The sequence below is a fragment of the Thalassophryne amazonica genome, chromosome 11, assembly GCF_902500255.1.
Source record: "Thalassophryne amazonica chromosome 11, fThaAma1.1, whole genome shotgun sequence".
Taxonomy (NCBI): domain Eukaryota; kingdom Metazoa; phylum Chordata; class Actinopteri; order Batrachoidiformes; family Batrachoididae; genus Thalassophryne; species Thalassophryne amazonica.
In genome coordinates this window covers 18,919,489-18,944,715 of record NC_047113.1, presented here as the reverse complement: position 1 = coordinate 18,944,715, position 25,227 = coordinate 18,919,489, and the positions used below count along the sequence as shown (strand labels likewise).

The 25,227-nt window shown below is 40.1% G+C and overlaps 2 protein-coding genes across 4 annotated transcripts; one reads left to right on the top strand and one right to left on the bottom strand.

The window, feature by feature from the left end:
• Nucleotides 1–816: 816 nt before the first annotated feature.
• dnajc4 (DnaJ (Hsp40) homolog, subfamily C, member 4) lies at nucleotides 817–15,376 on the bottom strand. The gene is made up of 7 exons (XM_034182187.1): nucleotides 15,357–15,376; nucleotides 11,481–11,605; nucleotides 11,276–11,366; nucleotides 7,899–8,077; nucleotides 7,390–7,548; nucleotides 1,226–1,312; nucleotides 817–1,106 (listed from the first exon to the last, which is right to left on the bottom strand). Exons 2-7 carry the CDS (start codon nucleotides 11,570–11,572, stop codon nucleotides 1,019–1,021), a joined length of 696 nt encoding a protein of 231 aa, XP_034038078.1. The 5' UTR covers nucleotides 11,573–11,605; nucleotides 15,357–15,376; the 3' UTR covers nucleotides 817–1,018.
• A 4,431-nt stretch (nucleotides 15,377–19,807) lies between these two features.
• Nucleotides 19,808–25,114, top strand: nudt22 (nudix (nucleoside diphosphate linked moiety X)-type motif 22). Of its 3 annotated transcripts, none has more exons than XR_004563551.1 (8): nucleotides 19,808–19,894; nucleotides 19,999–20,079; nucleotides 21,485–21,621; nucleotides 21,923–22,604; nucleotides 22,687–22,788; nucleotides 23,655–23,752; nucleotides 23,910–24,819; nucleotides 24,978–25,031. XR_004563551.1 is itself a non-coding variant. In XM_034181466.1 (8 exons), exons 3-8 carry the CDS (start codon nucleotides 21,515–21,517, stop codon nucleotides 25,104–25,106), a joined length of 1,212 nt encoding a protein of 403 aa, XP_034037357.1. In that variant the 5' UTR covers nucleotides 19,808–19,894; nucleotides 19,999–20,079; nucleotides 21,485–21,514; the 3' UTR covers nucleotides 25,107–25,114. The 3 variants fall into 3 exon arrangements, 2 of the variants coding, with proteins under 2 accessions (XP_034037357.1, XP_034037358.1); XM_034181466.1 differs by having other exon boundaries at nucleotides 24,726–24,819; nucleotides 24,978–25,114; XM_034181467.1 differs by lacking the exon at nucleotides 19,999–20,079 and having other exon boundaries at nucleotides 19,847–19,894; nucleotides 24,726–24,819; nucleotides 24,978–25,114.
• Nucleotides 25,115–25,227: the final 113 nt, after the last annotated feature.

The window sequence follows — 25,227 nt, the reverse complement described above, 5'->3', positions numbered from 1 at the left end:
TGCTGCCAACTATAAATGTTTCAACCACGTCAGTTCAGGCCTAAAATAGCTCAGCTGGGTTGAACATGAACACCTGTGTTAAGTAGAGCCCGACTGATATGGATTTTTTGAGGCCAATGCCGATAACGATATTTGGATGAAAAAAATGCCGATAGTCGATAAATTGGCTGATTTGCCGATAAATCAGCCAATATTTTTATTATTTTTTAAATGAATAAAATGTTCTTGTTTGGACCCTTAACAAAAAAGGTATGAGCTAAAAGCCTTGTCCTCATATTGATTAACTTTATAACAGAGAAGAATTTTCAAGTTCAAAAAATGCAATCAAGAATTAAACCTTTGTGAAATTAGCAAATACATATCCTTAAAAAGAGTTGTGAAATACATCTGATCTTACTACATAAACTGAGTTAATCAAACTGAGTTGAACTGAAATGGGAGAAATATGGGGTGAATGTAATCACAAAGTTATTACAAACAACATTCATATAAACTTACTTGTATGCTTTTGTCAGCCGATCAGTGCAGTGTGACGGTGAACTACGGGGGCCGGTGATGAACACATTTAAGCAGGGGTGTAAGCAGCTCTCAGTTGAGTGGAGTCAGAGCTCCATCTACTGGACAAACAGTGCAAGGATATTTTACATTGCCGACACAAATATTATTTCAGTAACTGTTCTGTTTATGAGAAATTATCGGCATTCTATCGGCAAAATTTCGTCCGATAGTGATCGGCCGCCCGATAATATCGGCCGCCTCTAGTGTTAAGGGGAGTGGAAAAACAAAAACAAAATTCCTTAACCTTGTCTTGATTTTCCTCAAACCTTCAAAATTGTATCAGATCCATATGGGTGGCTCACAATGTTTCGTTTAAATAAATAAAAACAAAACCAAAAACCTGAAATTTTGAAACTACTACCATATTCAGTCCAGCAGCTTCCACCTGTTGGCAACTCAAACAAAACTGAGCCGATGGAGCCCAGCTCTCCCAGTGTTCCCAGCACAGCTGGAGGTGCTCCTACTTGTCTGGCCCATTGGATTGGATTGTGTTGAACTCAGCTTGTTTCTTAAGCATTACTTCAATCTGTTTTTCAAAACTCTTGGACCTGTTAAAAGCAGCACAAAAGACACCTTCAGACTCAGCTCCATACTTCTGCTGCCAGACAAATGGACAACAGAAGAGACAAAAGAACACAAATTAAGGCCAAGAAGTTCTTTTACACACCTGGCTCTCTCTTTGGCTTCATTGTAAATTTTTGTGAGGACTCTGTCTTTCTCGTTCATGTAGTTAATGTGAATTTCTTGCAGTTTCCTGAAAGAGTAAAAAGAACAGCTTGTGTTAAAACTTCAACAAAGTAACTTTGTATAATCAAAACATCAGTAGTCATGAGGCACACTGTGTGCTGGTCTCCATTTAGGAGCTCATAGAGCTATTATAGACAGCCTCCTGAGAATAAAGAAGTGAATATTCACGAATCAAAATCAAAACCATGAGCTGAGGTTCCACCGAGAGACGTGGCAGAGACACGTCTACAAACAACCCTAGTCCTGTGGATTCAGTATTTCAAGAAAACCTAAAAACCTATGAATTTAAGAGTAGAATTGACTAACAAACTTGAATTGAGTGGAAAATATCTGTTAACCCCCAAAACGTGAATCTGCTGCAAATCATGAATTATCCGCAAACTATTAAATTGCAAAACTTGAATACTGAAAAAATATCTCCCAAAAAGTGAACACGTCTCGCAAAACATGAATGTGGGTCTCGCAAAATGTGAATGTCATTCATTTTATAGATATATAAATAAAAATAAATAATCAAGACTTCCATAAGAGCTACTATAAGTAAGTTAGTAAAAATTTGTCTCACTTTTCTTTTCACAGACAAGGTCACAAACTACTTTACACAAAATACTAAGAGGAACACTAGCACTGCAAAAAGATATGTGCGAAACATAATGCATCATAGAACTAAAAAGGACACATAAGCATAAATACACCATGAATAACAGTGCCGGTGCTACTTAAAGCACAAGTTAACCAAACACCTGTCTGAACAGAAGAGTCTTCAGCTGGTTCATTAATGAGTCAACAGACTCAGCAAACCTTACGGTTGGGGGAGGACATTCCAGAGTCTGGGTGCTACAACCTCAAATGATCCATCGCCACAAATCTTAAGGCGGGTGCGGGGAACCCAAAGCAGGTTTAAGTTATTAGACCTTAACGACCGAGCTGCTGAGAAGGGGTGTAGGAGGTCGGACAGATAAGCAGGGGGCTGATTGTGTCGTGCTTTGTAGGTGAGGGTGAAGATTTTAAACTGAATCATGTAATCATGTATCATGGGGTGATGCAGGATGAACCATTTGCCTTGATGAGTAATCTTGTGGCAGCATTATGAATGTCTTGTAGACAAGAGCAGACTTAAGGCCCCATGACACACGCATGCCTTTGACTCACGCACTAGCATGACCTGTGTCGTGCTGGAGTAAATTCATCTTTAACGGGTGCAGACAGGAAGTGAGCTATTGCGCACAGAGAATTTTGAAATGTTCAAAAAAAAAAAAAAAACCTTTCACGCACACATGTCGTGCTACATGGCGCGATCTAATCGCCAAGATGATGTGCAGCTCATCAAGTGGAGTAAAGAAGTAGTGAACAGAGCGAGTGGTGACGTCAGCGGATCGCATCAGAGCGCAGCTCGTCTGAACGAGTATAACAAGTTAAATCTGTTACAAACATACTTTAACAGCTGCACACAAGAAGGAAAGAAGACACAACTGTTTTACCAAGCCATGTCAATGTAAACATGACAAATCATTATGGCTTTAGATGGCTCAGAATGCTTTCTGCAGCTTGTTAGGCGCATGCGCGAACGGCTGAAGGTGGAGCGGTCGTCTGTGATTAAGGAAGTGATTACAGCTGTTTTCAATGGCAAATTTGCAGAGAAGATGATTAATCCGACAAGAAATAATTATTTTATATACACAGCGTCCAGTGCAGAGTGCGTGGCAGCCGGTAGAACAAAGAACAGCATCCAGCAGGGAACACAGCTGGTGGGATTATCACGAAGACGTGCGTGCTATTGTGTGAATCAAAGACATGCTCGTGTCAGGCGGCCTTTACTGAGTGAGGGAAACAGTGCGTTATGGGGCTTTCACAGTGGCGTATTCGTAGAGCTGCTCATTGCAGTGTTGTGTTTCATTTAAATACGCCTGAAATACATGCATACTCAGCCTTTAACAGTGTTCGTTCATACTTGCAGCTGCGTGTGTTCGCATTTTAATATGTGCACACAGTCGTCTGTGCCATGCCGCACCAGTTTCAGTGCTATTTTCTGCCTCTGTGGAAGTGCGCTCTGTTCTCTACTGCACGGTGTGGTGCGGCTCAAAAACAGTCATTTAACATTATTATTTATTTATTTATATGCAGCGAGTGCGCGTTTATTTTAGAGTCACAGCTCTTTTCAGCTTTGATCAGACTGATCGATCAGGGCGTTTGATGAGCGCACCGACATGCAGCGAGTGCGCGTTTATTTTAAAGAGTCACAGCTCTGATTAGACCCAGACACACACAGAGAGAGAGAGAGATTTTATGAAACGATGCGACACAGTGAAACAGTCCTCATACACTCAACAAAAATATAAACGCAACACTTTTGGTTTTGCTCCCATTTTGTATGAGATGAACTCAAAGATCTAAAACTTTTTCCACATACACAATATCACCATTTCCCTCAAATATTGTTCACAAACCAGTCTAAATCTGTGATAGTGAGCACTTCTCCTTTCCTGAGATAATCCATCCCACCTCACAGGTGTGCCATATCAAGATGCTGATTAGACACCATGATTAGTGCACAGGTGTGCCTTAGACTGCCCACAATAAAAGGCCACTCTAAAAGGTGCAGTTTTATCACACAGCACAATGCCACAGATGTCACACGATTTGAGGGAGCGTGCAATTGGCATGCTGACAGCAGGAATGTCAACCAGAGCTGTTGCTCGTGTATTGAATGTTCATTTCTCTAGCATAAGCTGTCTCCAAAGACGTTTCAGAGAATTTGGCAGTACATCCAACCAGCCTCACAACCGCAGATCACGTGTAACCACACCAGCCCAGGACCTCCACATCCAGCATGTTCACCTCCAAGATTGTCTGAGACCAGCCACTCGGACAGCTGCTTAAACAATCGGTTTGCATAACCAAAGAATTTCTGCACAAACTGTCAGAAACCGTCTCAGGGAAGCTCATCTGCATGCTTGTCGTCCTCATCGGGGTCTCGACCTGACTCCAGTTCGTCATCGTAACCGACTTGAGTGGGCAAATGCTCACATTCGCTGGCGTTTGGCACGTTGGAGTCCCGGTTCACACTGTCCAGGGCAGATGGTAGACAGCGTGTGTGGCGTCGTGGGTGAGCGGTTTTCTGATGTCAATGTTGTGGATCGAGTGGCCCATGCTGGCGGTGGGGTTATGGTATGGACAGGCGTCTGTTATGGACGAAGAACACAGGTGCATTTTATTGATGGCATTTTGAATGCACAGAGATACCGTGACGAGATCCTGAGGCCCATTGTTGTGCCATACATCCAAGAACATCACCTCATGTTGCAGCAGGATAATGCACGGCCCCATGTTGCAAGGATCTGTACACAATTCTTGGAAGCTGAAAATGTCCCAGTTCTTGCATGGCCGGCATACTTACCGGACATGTCACCCATTGAGCATGTTTGGGATGCTATGGACCGGCGTATACGACAGCGTGTACCAGTTCCTGCCAATATCCAGCAACTTCGCACAGCCATTGAAGAGGAGTGGACCAACATTCCACAGGCCACAATTGACAACATGATCAACTCTATGCGAAGGAGATGTGTTGCACTGCATGAGGCAAATGGTGGTCACACCAGATACTGACTGGTATGCCCCCCCAATAAAACAAAACTGCACCTTTCAGAGTGGCCTTTTATTGTGGGCAGTCTAAGGCACACCTGTGCACTAATCATGGTGTCTAATCAGCATCTTGGTATGGCACACCTGTGAGGTGGGATGGATTATCTCAGCAAAGGAGAAGTGCTCACTATCTCAGATTTAGACTGGTTTGTGAACAATATTTGAGGGAAATGGTGATATTGTGTATGTGGAAAAAGTTTTAGATCTTTGAGTTCATCTCATACAAAATGGGAGCAAAACCAAAAGTGCTGCATTTATATTTTTGTTGAGTGTATAATGAGTCCTGTATGATAAAGTGAAGCCACGATCTTGCAGTATTTATAGCTCCAGAAGAACAACAGGGAGATGTGAAGTGGCGCACAGTACCGTGTTGAAGCGTGGGCGGGCTCACAATAGCGGACAGTAGCACAGCGCTGCGTGTACTCACGTGAAGGCTCCATGCTGTGGTGTATGCCGAAGAAAATTAAACAGGTTTAATTTCTTCCATCCTACTCATGTAGCCCTCAACATACTGCTGCGTATTGAGAAAAAAAACTCCTTAAGTGGGCGGAGAGCTGCTCATTACAGCGTAGATGATACGCTGTAATGAGCAGCTCTACGAATATGCCACTGTGAAAGCCCCTTTACAGTTGACAAAATGGAAAGAAATATAATCACTTTCGGTTCTGTATATGATACTACAGATCTCTGTTTATCGATGTTCCTCAAATGGAAGAAACAGGATCTGGTCAGCTGTTTAACATGGGTGTCAAATGAAAAGGACTGTTCAAATATCTACATTACAATAGCTAAGTGGCCTCTGTTGTGTGTGCTTGCCTGTGTATGGCTTTGATCATGCAGAAATCACAGAGAGCCGACATTTGTCATTTGGTATGCTTATGTACTTTGGATCAAGGATGAACGCTGCGAAAACAGAAAGTTGATAGGACTAATATTTTTGGAGAAATCAGCAATTTTAGCTAACCAGTAAGCAGTGGACATTGTGTTGAAATGTATCATGGGAGTTTGGGGTTTTAAATGCTGTTATTGTGGTTTATGTTAGTTTAACAGTGTTGTTAGCGTTATTGATTTATTGTGTTTGTAGTAGTAGTCCAATTGGTTTAGTCAGTTTAGATAAGTGTTATGTTGTCGTTACCATGAGTGAAAACAGTACTACTTTTTATGTCTTCTGCCACCATCTGTTGGTGCTTGTGTAAAAATTAAAAGCACCTGATTGCAGCAGAATGTATAAAAAACAAAAAGCTCTCTGTGTGTGTGTCTGTGTGTGTGTGTGCGCAACTGGGGACAGCTGACATTTGACGTTTGGTATGCTTATGTATTTTGGGTTAAGGATAAACAGCACCAAAACAGAACACTGATAGGACTAATATTTTTGGAGAAACTACGGATATTAGCCAACATTGATTAAAGGATCTTACTGTGTGGGCTCAGGAACACTTCAGAAAACCATTGTCTGTTAACACAGTTCGTCGCTACATCTACAAGTGCAAGTTAAAACTTTACCATGCAAAGCCAAAAGCCATACATCAACAACATCCAGAAACGCTGCCGCCTTCTCTGGGCCCGAGCTCATTTGAAATGGACAGACACAAAGTGGAAAAGTGTGTTGTGGTCTGATGAGTCCACATTTCAAATTGTTTTTGGAAATCATGGACGATGTGTCCTCCGGACAAAAGAGGAAAAAGACCTTCCAGATTGTTACCAGCGCAAAGTTCAAAAGCCAGCATCTGTGATGTATGGGGGTGTGTTAGTGCCCATGGCATGGGCAACTTACACATCTGTGATGGCACCATCAATTCTAAAAGGTACATGCAGGTTTTGGAGCAACACATGCTGCCATCCAAGCAATGTTTTTTCAGAGACGTCCCTGCTTATTTCAGCAAGACAATGCCAAGCCACATTCTGCACGTGTTACAACAGCGTGGCTTCGTAGTAAAAGAGTACGGGTACTAGACTGGCCTGCCTGCAGTCCAGAGCTGTCGCCCATTGAAAATGTGTGGTGCATTATGAACCGCAAAATATGACAACGGAGACACCGGACTGTTGAACAACTGAAGTCGTACAATCAAGCAAGAATGGGAAAGAATTCCACCTACAAAGCTTCAACAGGAAAAGGAAAAGTGATGTAACACAGTGGTAAACACACCACTGTCCCAGCTTTTTTGAAATGTGTTGCAGGCATCCATGTCAAAATGAGCAAATATTTGCACAAAAACAAAGTTTCTTGTCTTTGTGCTGTACTCAATTGAATATAGGTTGAAGAGAATTTGCAAATCATTATGTTTTTATTTACATTTTTCACTCCCAACTTCATTGGAATTGGGGTTGTATGAAAACATCTGCACATATCACATTTCTCTAGTTTGAGAGGCATAGCTCCAACTAAAACATATTTATTGTTACATAAATTTGGAGTGAAAAGGTCAAGGTTGCTTTTACCTGAATAATAACATGTGTATTCCAATGCTGACCATCATACCGATGATACAGTAGAATACTGTGTACAACTTCTTCTTCTTCTGCTTCTGCTGCTCCTCCGCACTCATCTGGTTTGCATAGTGAAATTGCTTCCAGTAACGCATATTCTGGTTTTCCGTGCTGATTAGAAAAGTGAAAGAGGACACTGAAGAATATAAACATTTAAAAACCGTGTACTTGCTTTAATGAAGGGAGCATGAAGGATTGACAATATTAAGAAATCAGAGGAAAATCAAGTTTCCAGGTGACTTTGCTGCTGAAGAGTGGTTCATGTATTATGCAAAAACAGCAAAATTAAAAGAAGACAAACTTTATTTCTGCATCTCAAATGGAATAAATTACTTTCTCATGACAGAGTCTATTTACACTGCAATGACTAATTATTGACCAATGAATTAATCAATAACTATTTTGATAATGCCTTTCATTCATCCAACTCAGACATTTTGTGTGTGCGTATATATATTCACCTGGCTGTGTAGGTGGAACCAGATGTAGCTCTGAAGGGCTGGTCCCTGCTGTATGAATACTTAATTTTGAGGTCGTACTCCTTCCTGCTTGACTGCTTACTCAATACCCGGTAGGCCTGATTCAGGTTCACAAACTCACAGTGTAAGTCCGGGTTGGATGGATCGCTGTCTGGGTGCAGCTACAGGAACAGGTAAAGAAGAGGCTTGAAGTTGGCACACCAGTCCGACCCAGCTCAAAGTGTTACTGTACAGGTACGGACCGTTTACACACAAACATGCTTCCTCCTTGAAGGACAGGTTGTCCTTCAGTTATACTCATACTACAAGAAAGATGCACAATGTACTTGTTTACCATGCCAGCCAAAATGAAAGGACTGAGCTTAAAAACCAACAAACAAGCACGTGAACAGTCAATTAGTTAATCTGCAGAATGAAAGGCTGCCCTCATGTGGCCACATTGAGAAACTAATGAAAAAGAATGATGAAAAGTTGTCGACATGTTATAACCACAGGCCTCATTGGTGTTCAAACGTTGAGTCAAAACTTATTTATAAATGTTTCAACTCAATTTATTTAATTTTACATAGCGCTAAATCAAGCAAAGCTGCCTCAAAGCGCATCACACAAGTAAGGTCTAATCTTACCAACCCTTAAAGGAACTAGACTCTTAAATCTTTAACTGGTAACACATCTCTGACCTTAAAGAGATGTTTTGTTTTTTGCAACAGATTTTTGTGATTTTACAGGCAGTTATTAGCAAGACTACAAAGTGTTTCTTTCAGTTTAGCTGGAGATACAGTGCATCCAGAAAGTACTCACAGCGCTTCATTGTTTCCACATTTTATGTTACAGCCTTATTCCAAAGTTGACAAAATACATTTTATCTTCAAAATTCTACTCACAACACCCCATAATGAGAACATGAAAAAGGTTTTTTTTTTTTTTTTTTTTTAGATTTTTGCAAATTTATTAAAAATAATCATAATAAATAACCCTAAGAAATCATGTGTACGTAATAAGTATTCACAGGTCTGACTCTGAGGAGACAAAGACTGAACAACTTTGGCATGAATGCTATGTGTCGTGGTTGGAGAGAAACCAGGCACCATCTCTACAGTGACACATGTTGGTGCCAGCATCATGCTGAGGGGGATGTTTGTCAGTTGCAGGAGCTGGGAGACTAGTCAGGATTGAGGGAAAAATGAATGCAGCAATGTATGGAGACATCCTGGATGAAAACCTGCTCTAGAGTGCCCTCAACCTCAGACTGGGGCGACAGTTCATCTTTCAGCAGGACAATGACCTTAAGCACACAGCCAGATATCAAAGAAGTGGCTTCAGGACAACTCTGTGAATGTCCTTGAGTGGCCCAGCCAGAGCTCAGACCTGAATCTGATTGAAAATCTCTGGAGAGATCTGAAAATGGCTGTGCACCGATGCTCCCCATCCAACCTGATGGAGCTTAAGAGGTGCCGCAAAGAGGAATGGACAAAACTGCCCAAAGATAGGTGCACCAAGCTTGTGACATCATATTCAAGAAGACTTGAGGCTGTAACTGCTGCCAAAGATGCAGCAACAAAGTATTGAGCAAAGGGTGTGAATACTTATGGACACACGATCCTTAGTCGTTTATTTGTAATGAATTTGCAAAAATTAAACAAACAAACAAAAACGTTTCTCATGTTGTCATTTGGGGGTGTTGCGAGTAAAATTTTGAGGGACAAAATAAGTTTAATCTATTTTCAAATAAGACTGTAACATAACAAAATGTAGAGACAGTGAACCGCTGTGAATACTTTTCAGATGCTCGGTATGTTTCCTGTCGGTACATTTAGATAACAGACCTAATTAAGCATCTACAGTTATGAATTCTTCATAAACAATATATCTGACCATACCGGGTCAATAGTGAAGAGTGCATTCCAAGGGAGCACTGCAAAATGCAGTGAAGGTGAAATTGACAGCTTTAGAAATAGTCAATATCTTCAGAGAGGAAGTAAAGGATGTCATTCACAAGTTGTCTTTCATAGTGGGGGAATTTGGTAGCTTTCAAAAGGCAAGAAGTCTCAGAAGAACACCCTCTACCTGGAATACTTAGCGTTCAAAGCCTGACAATACACAAGTGGGGAATTCTTGCCAAAGAACTTTTTTGTATGGAGTGTCTCCCTTCAACATTGTGTCAACCCTGCACAGACTAAGAGCCAACAGTCAGTATAAGAGAACCAGAACGTGTGAAAGCCCCGTTTTGTGATTTTACATGCGAGTGTCAGAGACATGGCTTGTTTGATTTTCAACCTGACTGAAATTGCACAAGAATGGGTGGGACCTGACTGGACAATGACATTCAGAGGCTGATCAATGATCTGGACCACTCATAAGCACTGGAACAGGGATAGACTCAGACACAAAAAAAACAAAACAAAACAAAAAACCCTTCTTTCACCACTTGGCAGTGCATTGCCCAAATCATTCTTATGAACAAGCTGCCCATGAAATGCAGATGTCGCATCAGCAAGCCCTGGCTGATCTTAGAGCTGACAGACTTCCATATGTGGTGAATGTGAAAGGTGTTGGGTTGTTTCTGAAGATTAGTTCCTTTGCAAATGATAAAAGAATGCTAAATATCATTTATGCAGTGCTACCCCGTGTTCTGTTCATATATGTGATTATACAGTTTCATAAGAGTGTCTGTACAAAAACAAAAAAACAAAAATGGCTTGCAGTAGCTGAATAGTAAGGGATTTTGTATTTCGCATTCCAGAACTGAATTCCTGAGAAAAGTTTGCATAATAGTGAACTATCTGCAAGTTATTTTCAGGAATTTTGTTACCAAGCTCTGTGACTCAGGCCTTGAACCTTGTCAGCAGTGGTCTTGAACCAGGAACCTTCTGCTCTGGAAACAAACACACTAACTGCTTGACCACCACGGTGCCCATTTTGTAACTCTTACATTATAACTTCAAATATTTCTTGGCAGAGTTGCTTCTTTGTGTGAAAACTGTCTTTGTACAAACACCAGGCTAAATGTAAAATAAAACACTTATGTGCGCTACCTAAATTCAATGAAACGCCATCTTTCCTCCCATGTTTGAAAATCCTGTTGTCTATTACATTCCAGTGTTTCACCAACAATCAATGTTTTCATCAAGGTTCATAGAAATTAGGTTTTATTTTAAAAGTAATCAAGCTGAGAGACGATTTAAAGAAAAAAGATGTAATAACGTGAGCATTAATGTCTTTGTTTTGTGCTCACAAATGAAACATTTATTTTCTTTTTCACTTTGTACTAAAAATTCGGCAGGGGCAACAAATAAGAAAATAAATACATAATAAAAATAATTCTCTCTCCATATGTGGCTTAGGCGTAGTAACCATACCTTTTTAGATTTGAGAAAAAATGCATTTTTTATTTCCTCCAACGTTGCATCACTTTTGACTCCCAAGAGATCATAATAATTCACAGCCTTTCTGCGAGTAAACAAAGAACACATTTACAGACACACAAGACACACAAACATACAAAGGAATCACCCAAAATAGATCAGATATTTGAGGTGACTCAATCAAAATGTTCATATCTACCTTCGCACGGAGCTTTGAGAGAGGAGACGTGAGCTGCTTTTGTAGCACCAAAGACAGCACTGGCAGATACGCAGCTGGGCCCTCAAAAACATGACGAAAAACGACTGAGGAGCCACACACAGGACCTGTGTTACAAGAACAAAGGAAATATAAGAGGGAATGTAGACCCCTCAAAATGTGACTGGAGTCCATTTCAATGGACCCCCTTATTTCATGATGGGGGACAACAAGCAGTGGATAAACAGATGACTGTGAGAGGAGAGTAAATGGACTTTTTGTTTTGTCTTTTAGATGTTTAATCGCTCCAGCCCATGGATGAGAACATAACTCTCGACCCACTTCCAGGTAAAGTGATCAAAAATTAACAATGTCCTCTTTGGTTACAAATCAGAACACCAGTTGTGTTTACATGAACAGTAATATTATGATATTAATCTGATTAAGACCATATTTCGAATAAGACACTGCATTTTCTGATTACCCTAACCCGAATAAAGGTCACAATCAGAGTAAGCAATATTCTGATTAAGACATGTAGAGTATTCGATCATATTTTGATGACTGAGACATGTAAACAGTTTAATCATATTGTGACCTCCCACTGGAGTTTTACCAGCATTTTACAAGACAGAGTAGAGATGTGGACAAGTAGGCCAGCACCTCGATTAGGTTCTGCATAATTGCATGTGACCTCATTTTTGTGAGTCGCACAGGGAGTTCCCTGCGATTCACGTTGCTATTGGCTGTTGGAGGGATATACTGATCTATTTTTAGGTTGATGATGTAGAATAATTACCCAGGTCCCACCTTGTGTTGGAATTTTCGTCATAGGCAATCGAAGAGAGAAGTTACCTGATTTCTTGTTTTTGCTTCGTCAAAGTCACTTAAATTGTACTGGAAGAAAGAATAGGGATTTAAAAAAAAAAAAAAATCTATGTATATTTCTCGTCATTTTTGCTGAATTTCAGAAGGACTGGTCATTTCACAAAGATTCTGGTCGACTGCCAAAATCCAGTGATTGCCAGTGTTGAGATGATATACCATTTAAAATGAAGGAAAATGAAGGAGAGGTGGTAATCCATCATTCCTGAAAATGTCATGGAGATATATTGGATATTAAGGAAGTTATGAGAAAAAATATGAAGGAACAAGTTCAACTCGGTCACAAAGGCCCTACTGTTTCATCTATTCATTAAGGCCAGGAAAACAAGCTTGACTCCCAGCACAAAAACACCCATAACTTCCTTAACACTTAAGATAATCGCATGATTTTGGTGTCATTTTAAAGGGTTTTTCATGTTCTTTCTGAATTCAGAGTCAGATTTTATACTGATATGAGACAGAATTTTTATACACGTCCCTAGACAGAGGGGGCAAAATGCGGCTGTGAGTCATGAATCAGATTATGCGCTGTAGCATGCAAACATCAATATGAATGGAATATTCTTTAAGGAACTCGTCTAAAAACCATACATTTGATTTATCAAAATAAGGTCAATAATCAGATTATTGCGTTGCATGTAAACAGTCACTGTCTGTGAAGGGTCATCAAAGTAATTCACTGTAGAACAAGAAAATAACTTGGATGGGCGATAAAATAACTTGAAGACAAAACATAAAGTACATTTACTTTAAATAAACTGTCAATGTTGTACCTTTCATTTGGATTATTGCACATTTCTATCACCACATCTTAATTAATTACTAACTACAGAGATTGCAGTGTCAGAACTCTCAGGCTGAATTTAGCATATATATATACAACCCCTGGCAAAAATTATGGAATCACCGGCCTCGGAGGATGTTCATTCAGTTGTTTAATTTTGTAGAAAAAAAGCAGATCACAGACATGACACAAAACTAAAGTCATTTCAAATGGCAACTTTCTGGTTTTAAGAAACACTCTAAGAAATCAGGAAAAAAAAATTGTGGCAGTCAGTAACGGTTACTTTTTAGACCAAGCAGAGTGAAAAAAATATGGAATCACGCAATTCTGAGGAAAAAATTATGGAATTATGAAAAACAAAAGAACACTCCAACACATCACTAGTATTTTGTTGCACCACCTCTGGCTTTTATAACAGCTTGCAGTCTCAGAGGCATGGACTTAATGAGTGACAAACAGTACTCTTCATCAATCTGGCTCCAACTTTCTCTGATTGCTGTTGCCAGATCAGCTTTGCAGGTTGGAGCCTTGTCATGGACCATTTTCTTCAACTTCCACCAAAAAGTTTCAGTTGGATTAAGATCCGGACTATTTGCAGGCCATGACATTGACCCTATGTGTCTTTTTGCAAGGAATGTTTTCACAGTTTTTGCTCTATGGCAAGATGCATTATCATCTTGAAAAATGATTTCATCATCCCCAAACATCCTTTCAATTGTCCAAAATATCAACGTAAAGTTGTGCATTTATTGATGATGTAATGACAGCCATCTCCCCAGTGCCTTTACCTGACATGCAGCCCCATATCATCAATGACTGTGGAAATTTACATGTTCTCTTCAGGCAGTCATCTTTATAAATCTCATTGGAACGGCACCAAACAAAAGCTCTAGCATCATCACCTTGCCCAATGCAGATTCGAGATTCATCACTGAATATGACTTTCATCCAGTCATCCACAGTCCACGATTGCTTTTCCTTAGCCCATTGTAACCTTGTTTTTTTCTGTTTAGGTGTTAATGATGGCTTTCGTTTAGCTTTTCTGTATGCAAATCCCATTTCCTTTAGGCAGCTTCTTACAGTTCGGTCACAGACGTTGACTCCAGTTTCCTCCCATTCGTTCCTCATTTGTTTTGTTGTGCATTTTCGATATTTGAGACATATTGCTTTAAGTTTTCTGTCTTGACGCTTTGATGTCTTCCTTGGTCTACCAGTATGTTTGCCTTTAACAACCTTCCCATGTTGTTTGTATTTGGTCCAGAGTTTAGACACAGCTGACTGTGAACAACCAACATCTTTTGCAACATCGCGTGATTATCAAACTTTTAAGAGTTTGATAATCCTCTCCTTTGTTTCAATTGACATCTCTCGTGTTGGAGCCATGATTCATGTCAGTCCACTTGGTGCAACAGCTCTCCAAGGTGTGATCACTCCTTTTTAGATGCAGACTAACGAGCAGATCTGATTTGATGCAGGTGTTAGTTTTAGGGATGAAAATTTACAGGGTGATTCCATAATTTTTTCCTTAGAATTCAGTGAGTCCATATTTTTTCCCTCTCCTTGGTCTAAAAAAGTAACTGTTACTGACTGCCACAATTTTTTTTCCTGATTTCTTATAGTGTTTCTTAAAGCCAGAAAGTTGCCATTTGAAATGACTTTAGTTTTGTGTCATGTCTGATCTGCTTTTTTTCTACAAAATTAAACAACTGAATGAACATCCTCCGAGGCCGGTGATTCCATAATTTTTGCCAGGGGTTGTATGTATATATAAGAAAGCTAGCTTTATGTCTCAAAATAACTGTTAAAATACTATAAACCTTGACATGAACAAAGGAGAACACGTCAGTATAGACTTGACGTCAGTGAAATGCTAAACTTAACCCAACTGTTCCACAAAATTCGCTTTTAATGTGCGACATTTACATTTAAAAACACATGACGACAACCAACTGGTTCTCTTAATCTATAGGATAACTGATACTTTTGTACATTAAGTATGTTATAAAACAAACAACAAAAGTGCTACCTGAGGTGCAAGGCTAATGCTAGCCAGGTTAGCAACATACTGTATAAAACATAAATATGTGGTTAGCAATAAATGTTCTGCAATCGTTAGCTTTCTAGTGATGAATTAAAGAAATATTAATCACGACAATTAAATGTAAACTTTAAACAAGTATAACATGAAGAACTAAGCAGAAGCAACATACCCAACTGCGACAAGACAGCAAGCGTAAAACAAGAACGGAAGTTTCTTCAAAATAAAAGCCAGCTTTAAAACGATCGGATGACCACTAGTAAGGTTCATGGGCATTCATAATAATAAATAACATATATCTTTATTCAGGATGGTCCACATAAATGCAGAGGTGCAGCACAACATCTACAGACCCTATATTTCTTTTCAATGAAGTCCTGACAGGACTATTCATACAGTTCCAACTTATATTGTTTCAAATATTAAAACCATTCACACATTAAATAGTATACAAGTAGAAGATTAAAATACAAATAAAACGAAATGAATTCTAATGAAACTTTGTTTGATTATCTGTGATTTGACAAGTATTGTCCTCTATTCATATTCGTAAGTCCTACACACTGTTGAGTTCAGTGGTCCTACACCCGCCGTGAGTCCCATCAAGCTGGTGCAACTGTAACCTGAGTCAGATGAGACTCTTCTCGATGGGACATCATCAAGATGGGTGGACTCAGCCAAATGCAAATGAAGTGCTTTGTCCAAGCATACAGACAGGTGACCTGGAGCACTCACCTGGAATCAAACCATAGTCTGTATATAGCTACTCAGAATCCTATCTCACAGCACCAGCTGCTCTCCTAATACTATTTATTACAGTAATTAATCATCTCTTTGTTTTGTAAGAGGTTTGGAACTGGTGCAGGTCAGAGAAATGCGAAAAGATGTGCATTCTTACGGTGGTGATCCCAGCCACAGAATCTAACAACGTCCTGGATCTGACTTCTGCCTTGGTGCTGACACAGTCCGCAACATAATCACCTCAGTCAGTGCCTCTGTGACAAATACACATGCACACACAACAGAATCAAACAGTCAGCAGTGCAGGGACCAAACACCATTGAGACTTTCGGTGAGTAAACAATCAAAGAAATGAATATAGATCAGATGGTAGTATTTCAGTGTTACTTTAACAAATGTAACTGTTTTTGCTTGATGTTGGTAATGCTACATGAACTGAGCAGTGTCAGTCCTGGGTTCTTTAAGTCGTGTCTTTGCCAATACATCACGTTCTGCCTGTATGCTGCTGGGCATGAGGAAGAGGCACACACCTTCCAGGCTCTTGAGGATCTGAAAGACGACACAGATTTTAAGAAAGCGTTGCAGGTCCCCCGCCTGTTATGCTGATATATACAGTAGTGTTCAGAATAATAGTAGTGCTATGTGACTAAAAAGATTAATCCAGGTTTTGAGTATATTTCTTATTGTTACATGGGAAACAAGGTACCAGTAGATTCAGTAGATTCTCACAAATCCAACAAGATCAAGCATCCGTGATATGCTCTTAAGGCTATGAAATTGGGCTATTAGTAAAAAAAAAAAAAAAAAAAAGTAGAAAAGGGGGTGTTCACAATAATAGTAGCATCTGCTGTTGATGCTACAAACTCAAAACTGTTATGTTCAAACTGCTTTTTTAGCAATCCTGTGAATCACTAAACTAGTATTTAGTTGTATAACCACAGTTTTTCATGATTTCTTCACATCTGCGAGGCATTAATTTTGTTGGTTTGGAACCAAGATTTTGCTGGTTTACTAGTGTGCTTAGGGTCATTGTCTTGTTGAAACACCCATTTCAAGGGCATGTCCTCTTCAGCATAAGGCAACATGACCTCTTCAAGTATTTTGACATATCCAAACTGATCCATGATACCTGGTATGCAATATAAAGGCCCAACACCATAGTAGGAGAAACATGCCCATATCATGATGCTTGCACCACCATCCTTCACTGTCTTCATTGTGAACTGTGGGTTGAATTCAGATTTTGGGGGTCGTCTCACAAACTGTCTGCGGCCCTTGGACCCAAAAAGAACAATTTTACTCTCATCAGTCCACAAAATATTCCTCCATTTCTCTTTAGGCCAGTTGTGTTCTTTGGTAAATTGTAACCTCTTCTGCACGTCTTTTATTTAACAGAGGGACTTTGCAGGGGATTCTTGCAAATAAATTAGCTTCACACAGGCATCTTCTAACTGTCACAGCACTTACAGGTAACTCCAGACTGTCTTTGATCATCCTGGAGCTGATCAATGGGTGAGCCATTGCCATTCTGGTTATTCTTCTATCCATTTTGATGGTTGTTTTCTGTTTTTTTCCACGCTTGTCTGAGTTTTTTTGTCCATTTAAAAGCATTGGAGATCATTGTAGATGAACAGCCTATAATTTTTTGCACCTGCGTATAAGTTTTCCCCTCTCCAACCAACTTTTTAATCAAACTACGCTGTTCTTCTGAACAATGTCTTGAACGTCCCATTTTCCTCAGGCTTTCAAAGAGAAAAGCATGTTCAACAGGTGCTGTCTTCATCCTTAAATAGGGGACACCTGATTCACACCTGTTTGTTCCACAAAATTGACGAACTCACTGACTGAATGCCACACTACTATTATTGTGAACACCCCCTTTTGTACTTTTTTTTTTTTTTTTTTACTAATAGCCCAATTTCATAGCCTTAAGAGTGTGCATATCATGAATGCTTGGTCTTGTTGGATTTGTGAGAATCTACTGAATCTACTGGTACCTTGTTTCCCATGTAACAATAAGAAATATACTCAAAACCTGGATTAATCTTTTTAGTCACATAGCACTACTATTACTCTGAACATTACTGTACATGTGATGTGTACAAGCAGGTGTTAACAGATAATTGTGGGCATTGAAACATGACTTTAAACTGAAAATACACATCTAATTCCACAGACCTTGAAGCAAGGTGGACATTACATTACAGCTTGTTCTTGATAGGCTGAGTAACTGACTTTGTCTGAGTGGTGATGCGTTCCGTTACAGATGTCTCATACTGATGCAGTCCCAAGTCATACACATACTTGATAGTTTCCAGAGTTGGGACACAAGTCACTCTCAAGTCATGAATCTGCAAGTCTCAAATCAAGTCTCAAGTCAGCTTGCAAACAATTAGTGGTCATTATGACTTGAGACTTGTAGATTCATGACTTGAGAGTGACTTGCTGGTGACTTTGTCCCACCGCTGACAGGTTCTGCAGCTGACAGACTCATGACAACTTTGCTGTCAAGTGTCAACAGATCCATGCTGTCTTCTTGGAAAGGACTGCCAAAATCTTCTGTTACCTTCTTGAGAGCTGTTGCCTCCTTCACAAAGGAATTCTGTACACTTGCTGTCTGTTCATGGTGTTTGTGGTTGTTTTCTCTGAAGTGCTGTCAAAGTCTTGGATGAGTCTGCTGACCTCCGGATCACCAATCAGCTTAGTGTTGCTGCAACTTGCCTTCACCATGACTGTCTGGCAATGCCCACTGACTCATTTTGCCAAGGGCAAAGAGGGGTTGGTCCATCGCCAACAGAGGAACCTGAGCAGCGTTCACAGCCTGAGTAGCTTGCTTCGCATGGCATGCTTAATCATGACAGGGGTGTGTGCACTTCCCATGAAAAGTGGCATTAAGGCTACTCTTACACACACATGATTTCCCATGTACATTTTGAGGGTTCGGCTATATTATTGCTTTCAGTTGTGGTCACCAGGGAGTTAGGATGACCTTTATAAATTATGAAGGTGTTCACCATATTAAATTCTGCAAATGTGCCAAATTTTAACATTTTAAAGCAATAAATAAGTAAGTTATGACCATATTGGGATGTTTTTGTGATTTCAGTCAAGTGACAAAACATTAGTTCCTGCTGTGGGCCACCAGGGGGCACTGCCAAAATACTAAGCTTCATGCTTTTAACTCAAAAATGCACAAAATGATCCCTACACTGCGCAATGCACCTCCCACTAAGATCACTACTCTCTTCCTCCTAGGAAAGCATCAGGATGGACTGTGTTTAGAATGTCAACAGCCAGAGACAGTGCAGCCTGTTCTCATGTACTGTAATAAATATTCCAGAGAAAGCCAAGAGCTTCTCTCAGAATTTCGAAGAATAGGTGTGAAAGTTTTTCGTAGGAAGTATTTAAGGATAAGGTCAAATGGGAGGGTAAGTGTAGGCTCGACTCATCCAGAGGATTTAGTACTGCTATAACGGGCTGATGCAGAAGGTGGCAGCAATGCAATAATAATGATGCCGGCTGTCATTAAACGCTAGAGAAGAAGAAGAAGAATAAGCGGAAGCTGTAAATGCACTGTGTTGCGCAACTTCTCAATAATACAAGTTGTGCCTTGTTTGTTTTATTGCATTTGGCATATTTTTCAATAAATTTATATTAAAAAAAAAACTTATCAATAATAAAAAAAAGTTACAAATGTAAAGAAAGTGTGAAGCGAAAACGAACAATTTTGTTGAACACAAAAAATGCTGACACCTTCTCCATAAGGAAGTTTGTTTTTTTTTTTCTTGTATATCTCTTTGGCCTTGTGTTTTGTTCGTTTGTTTGTTATTGTATTTGGTGAAATAAAGCTTTGAGAAAAAAAAAAAAAAAAAAAAAAAAAGAAGCAGAAGGTCGGTTGTAGTGTCCAGTAGGTGACGGAAGCGTACCTTCAAGCTGGATGTCAACCGCGTGTTAAGAAGAACACTTAAGGTAGGGGAATGTATTGATAAAATGAAAGAAAATGTTTTTTATTTTACATACTTTACAGTTGTTATTGAGGCTCCGGCAGTAAATTGCACGTTTGTCTATTTTAGGCGATTCATTTAATCCGTGTTCCTGTACTTCCTCTGCTTCCGGATGAGTTGTGAAAATTCGACAGTAAACTATCACCTAAAGTAAGTCCAAGACATACACCAACTTAATGATTATTTGTATTAAAAAAAATAAAAATCCTAAATAAAGTTTGTATGTATTATTTTAGTGAATCCCCTTCAATTAAATCTGATAGTACATCTTGATTGTTTCATTTTAGAGGCAAAATCACAAACGTTGTCATTGTCCAAACACCTATGAACAATACTTGTGTTAGAAATGTTTGCAATGACCAGGTAAAGTGACATTCATAAACTTTTTCCTGGCACACCCCATTCATTGACATAAAAGCAGACAAACTGTTGAGATTGAAGGGACGGAGGCAAAGGAAGAGGCTCTTGGTCCTGCTTTGGAAATCATTAATTTTCTTTATCATGTGATAAAAAGATCGCCATGTAAATGTGGTTTGTCATAGTCAAAGCTTTCTGTTACACTCACCTCCACGATGGCTCTTAATCCACACTCATGACTGAAGTTCAGAACTTTTATTCTAAGGTGCACAGCTGCTATAGGAAGCCGGTACAACACCGCCCGTATGTGCAAACAACACTGATTACAAACCCAATCATCACTTGAGTAGCTCACTTGCTTGTTTTTGAAGTACCCAGAGCTAAGCTGTCATTACCAGTGAATCACGACATCGTTGGAATCAAACAACCAACCCCATCACACAGATAGACGAAATATTATGTGTGGAACGATTGACTCTTCTGTGCATTCTTAAAAAAAGAGGACACAAATGAGTTCAGAAACACTTAGGACCATGAAGACTAAAGCTTTATTTCCCTCAATGATGGAAAACACCTTCACAACCAGTTGGCCAGATTATCAATACACTCCAGGAGTTCAGTAAATATCCTTTCAACCTCACTGTGGCACAATGGGCCGGCGTTTATCTCCTGTTTCCTTAGCATGAAGCAGATGAGCGTCTGTGACTCCCCTAGATGGGACACTAATCCATAAGGCAGGTCATCTGAGAAAATACAGATTTTCTGACTTGTCTAGGATATCATAAAGTGGCCATGTCTGAATTTGAACCACTGGTCAACTTCTTTGCCTCAGTGTCACCTGCTCCTGTAGGTGGGTGCATCTGTTAATATCGGGAATAAAGATGTAAACCTCAATAAATAAACAAACTAACAAAAACAATGAAATAGCGTGTATAGTGTTATAACAAAAACAGCTTGTGTAGAACACTGGCCAACATCTGAGCTGGTGTCCTTCCAGGGGTTAAAGTGATGTTTTTGGTGGTTGTGATATGCCGTAGTTGCGAGGCTTGTTTAGAGCAGGGCTCTGGGTGTACTGTTTACTCTTGATGTGTGTGTCTGTAATAAAAGGAGCAGAACAAATATAATTTCTTCCTTGTGGATGTTTACTTTTGTTTAAATGTACATCTTCAGTTATGTCATTGAACTGTCCATCTGTCAGTGTTGAGATGCAGAAACAGAAGCTCCAGTGATGAATCTAAATCCAGAGCTGAGTGACCCGGAGGTGTCGGTGCTGCTGCACTTTGCAGCCTGGCAGGGCCTGCTTGAGTCTCAGGTCCGAGTGGAGCTCTCTGAAAGGTAGAACCACAAATCACCCTGTAAAGTTGAGTTCAAATTAAAGTAATACATGCATGTGGTTCAAATGACATCTAGAATTTGAGAGATTTTTTTTTAGACTTGAATTTCCTTGCTTTTGCCCTGTGGATTCTTTTCCCCAGATGAAACCACAGATGAAAGTAACCGTAGATTTATAGATAGAATACATCACATTTCATAGAGTTACGTTTTAGGGGAGGACTGTGCAAAACTGATTGTTGACACTGCACATAGTAGCTCAGTATGATGTAACGTCTACATTTTGTTTCACTCCCCCCCTCAGATATAACAGGCAGACAGACCCAGCACTAGAGCGCCACATAGAGCAAGTGTGGACAGAGCGTGTGTCAAAAGAGCCGTGGCTTTTTAATGGGGCCAAATTCAGGCTACACTCTTTCCACTTGGCTTCCCCTAAATATTTCCCATCATCCCCCATTACTTTAAAACATCCAGCCTGCAGTCTTTCAGCACCTATTTCCTCCTTGTCCTCTGTGGAGGACCAGAAGGCTGAATTTCACAGCAGAAAAAGGTGGGAGGAGAATTTGGATGCTGTCCACGAGGACTTGGTTACTGAACGTACAGCTCAGAACAGAGTGGATGGTAGAAACCTGCCTGCGAATCTGCGAGAAACGGTACATTGTGACTGCAGAGCATCCGAGAGTGTTACGGCTCATTGCTCCGATAAAAACAAAAATGTGGAGGACAGCAGGCCGTTCCTCACATTCAGACTAGGACTGACATGCTACAAGGACTTTCTGGGAACTAACTGGTCATCCAGAGCGGCAGAGCTACGTAGGCATGGCGAGGCAGAGTTCGGTGACCCTTTGGCACTTCTGGCTCAGCCTCTTGGGGTCGGAGCCGTCCTCTGCACAGATGATGGACAGGTGGTGTTGCTCAGGAGGAGCCAGCAGGTGGCAGAAGCAGGGGGGCTCCTAGACATCCCGGGGGGCCACCCCGAACCCAAGGTAAGGACAAAGTCAACAAACAGTGAAAGTGTCACTCACATAATGTGCTTCATGTATGATTCTGAGCCGCTGCCTCACCCAGGCCGTGTGTGAGGAGTGGATAAGCGTCGCCACACTGCAGCAGAGACCGGGGGCCGTCGTCTCTGAGCTCTTCTCCTCCGTTTGTGCTGAGATCAGAGACGAGGTAAGCTCTCTAAAATCCACTTCAAACCTATCACATTTCTGTTTGAAGTGGTTAAAAGGTTTCACACTGACATTGATTCAGTCCCAGCTTAATTGTTGTACATACACTCACTGTACATATATTTTTATTCTCTTTCAGATATCAAATACATGTGTAAAGTCAGTCTGTGCATATCAATTAATTCTAACGACATCTAGATAATAATTCTTGAAATCTTTGGGCAGTGTGAACATAATCAATACAAAGCATCAGTGCTCACTGATAGAGGTACTTTACAGCAGCCTTTCTCAAAGAGTGGTCCATCAGCGACCCCTAGTGGCGTTCGAGTATATTGGTAAAGCATCACATCAATATATTCAAACTTAAAAGCATTCCTCAAACTGTTTAAAAATGACTGAAAAGTGTAATAGACAGCAGCTTGTGTATGAGTTTGATTATTAACACCTATGTCAATAAAAAAAAAATTAAAGGGCTGTTTTGTGACGCTAATACGACTGACTGCTTTACAAGGTTGTCAATAATAATCAACTTGGTCAACTGACACGATGGATCAGTGGCTTAAGAGGGGGACAATTAAATGGAAATTAAACAAAACCTCTGAGACAACAGGCGAGGTGCCTCGTCCTGATGCAGGCGGCTCAGCAGCAATACGTAGCTACAGACACCCACCCAATGAGTGAGTGAACAACACTGTTCATAAAGCTGTAGTTATTCGGTGGTAAGCACTGGATGGCAAGATTTTTTTTGTTGTTCTCCATTGGTTAGCTGGTGCTTGGTCTGCAAAAGTTTGAGAAACACTGGTTTACAGGAGAAAACAGCCTTCAACAATCATTTATTCATCCTTTCTTTTATCCTTCCATCTCCAGGTGAATGTTCCTCTGAGTTCTCTTGGACCACCTGTTCTGATGGGTGTTGCTCTGAATCACACCAGTGCTGGCAGGCCAAGTGCCGAATTCTTCATCAGGTGGTTCCTTCTTCTGTTCACATCCCCAGAACAGACTACAGCATTTGTGTTTTAAAAAGGATGTTTATTGAGCACAAGAATGTAAAATAATTCATCTTTTATAATCTTATCACAGATGATAATAACCCACTTTTTTTTATTTATATAAAATTTTTAGATCCTAGGAAGAGGCCTGGTACCAAAGAAATAGTTGTCCCCTTACATGACTGGTCAGCATTAAAGTCTCACAACCGTAGAGGAAGCACCAGGACCCAAAAGACTTGGACCTTTGTTCTAAAGCAAATGTATCTGCATCTCCAAACCCCTCTGTCTGGCGACCTCATGACTCCATAAGCTCTTCCAGGCATCTCTTGATCTCAAAGGCCGAGGACCCAGAGACATGAATGTCACTGCTGAGATCAGTCAATCTCTTTATATGTTGAAACACTTTTACTGCATAGATTCACTTCCAGTGACCAAGTCCAGGAAGTCATTGAATGCCTGGATCATAGTCTTGATCCAGGACAATCACAAATCCTTTATTTGGAGATTTCAGATACAGACACATTTTTAAACAAGAGCAATCAGATGTTTGATGTTCACCAATTCGATTCACCTCCAAAACTCAGTGTCTTCCACGCCCTAATATCTATTGGTGGTGCAAGTTTGGGGAGAATCTGTGAAGCAGTTTTAACGTAATCCTTAAAAGCCTATAAAGTGAAATCTTGATCCGGATCCAGATCACCTCCCAAATTTAATGGCGTCTTCCATGGCCGAGTATCTATCTGTGGTGGAAAATTTCATCAAACCCTTGCAGTAGTTTTGACATAATCCTGCTAACAGACAGACAGACAAATAAATAAACGCCATTTTATTACGTCCTCTGTGTATGTAAAAATTCTTTATTACAATAGGGCTTTCTTAAAATAATTTATTTTAAATAAAATATGTTTCCAATGTCCTGCCAATGACACTTTGCTATGTGTGTCCCCAGTTGTTCATTGTTTTCTGATGCAGTTAGAAAGTTGTACTGGAAAGGAGGCCCAGAGGCCCACGAGTCTACAGATATCGTGTTCCTCAGTAGAAAGGTAAGACATCTTTAAAAAACGTACCAATTCCTGTGCACGATACCAGGATGAGCTTTCCTGTAAAGTATAAAGTACTACACAGGCAATGTCTGAAGGCAAAACATACATTTAAATCTTTTTTTTTTTCTTTTTTTTAATATAATTTATCTCATTTAAAGGAGATTCTGCAGCTGGACAGCAGCAGTCCTTTATGGTTGGAACTGTGTCCTTCAGCCAAAGGAGCCGTGCTGCTCTATCAGATGGTGAAGCCTGACAGAACGAGACCAGAACAGAACGGGATAAGCTGATGACCAAATATGTGCATACAACTACTATTTTTTTCTTTTTTAAATGCAAGGTCTGATATGGCCTTCTGTTTGAATTTAAACATTTTGTCAGCAAGAATAATTTATTATTTTGTGCACACTG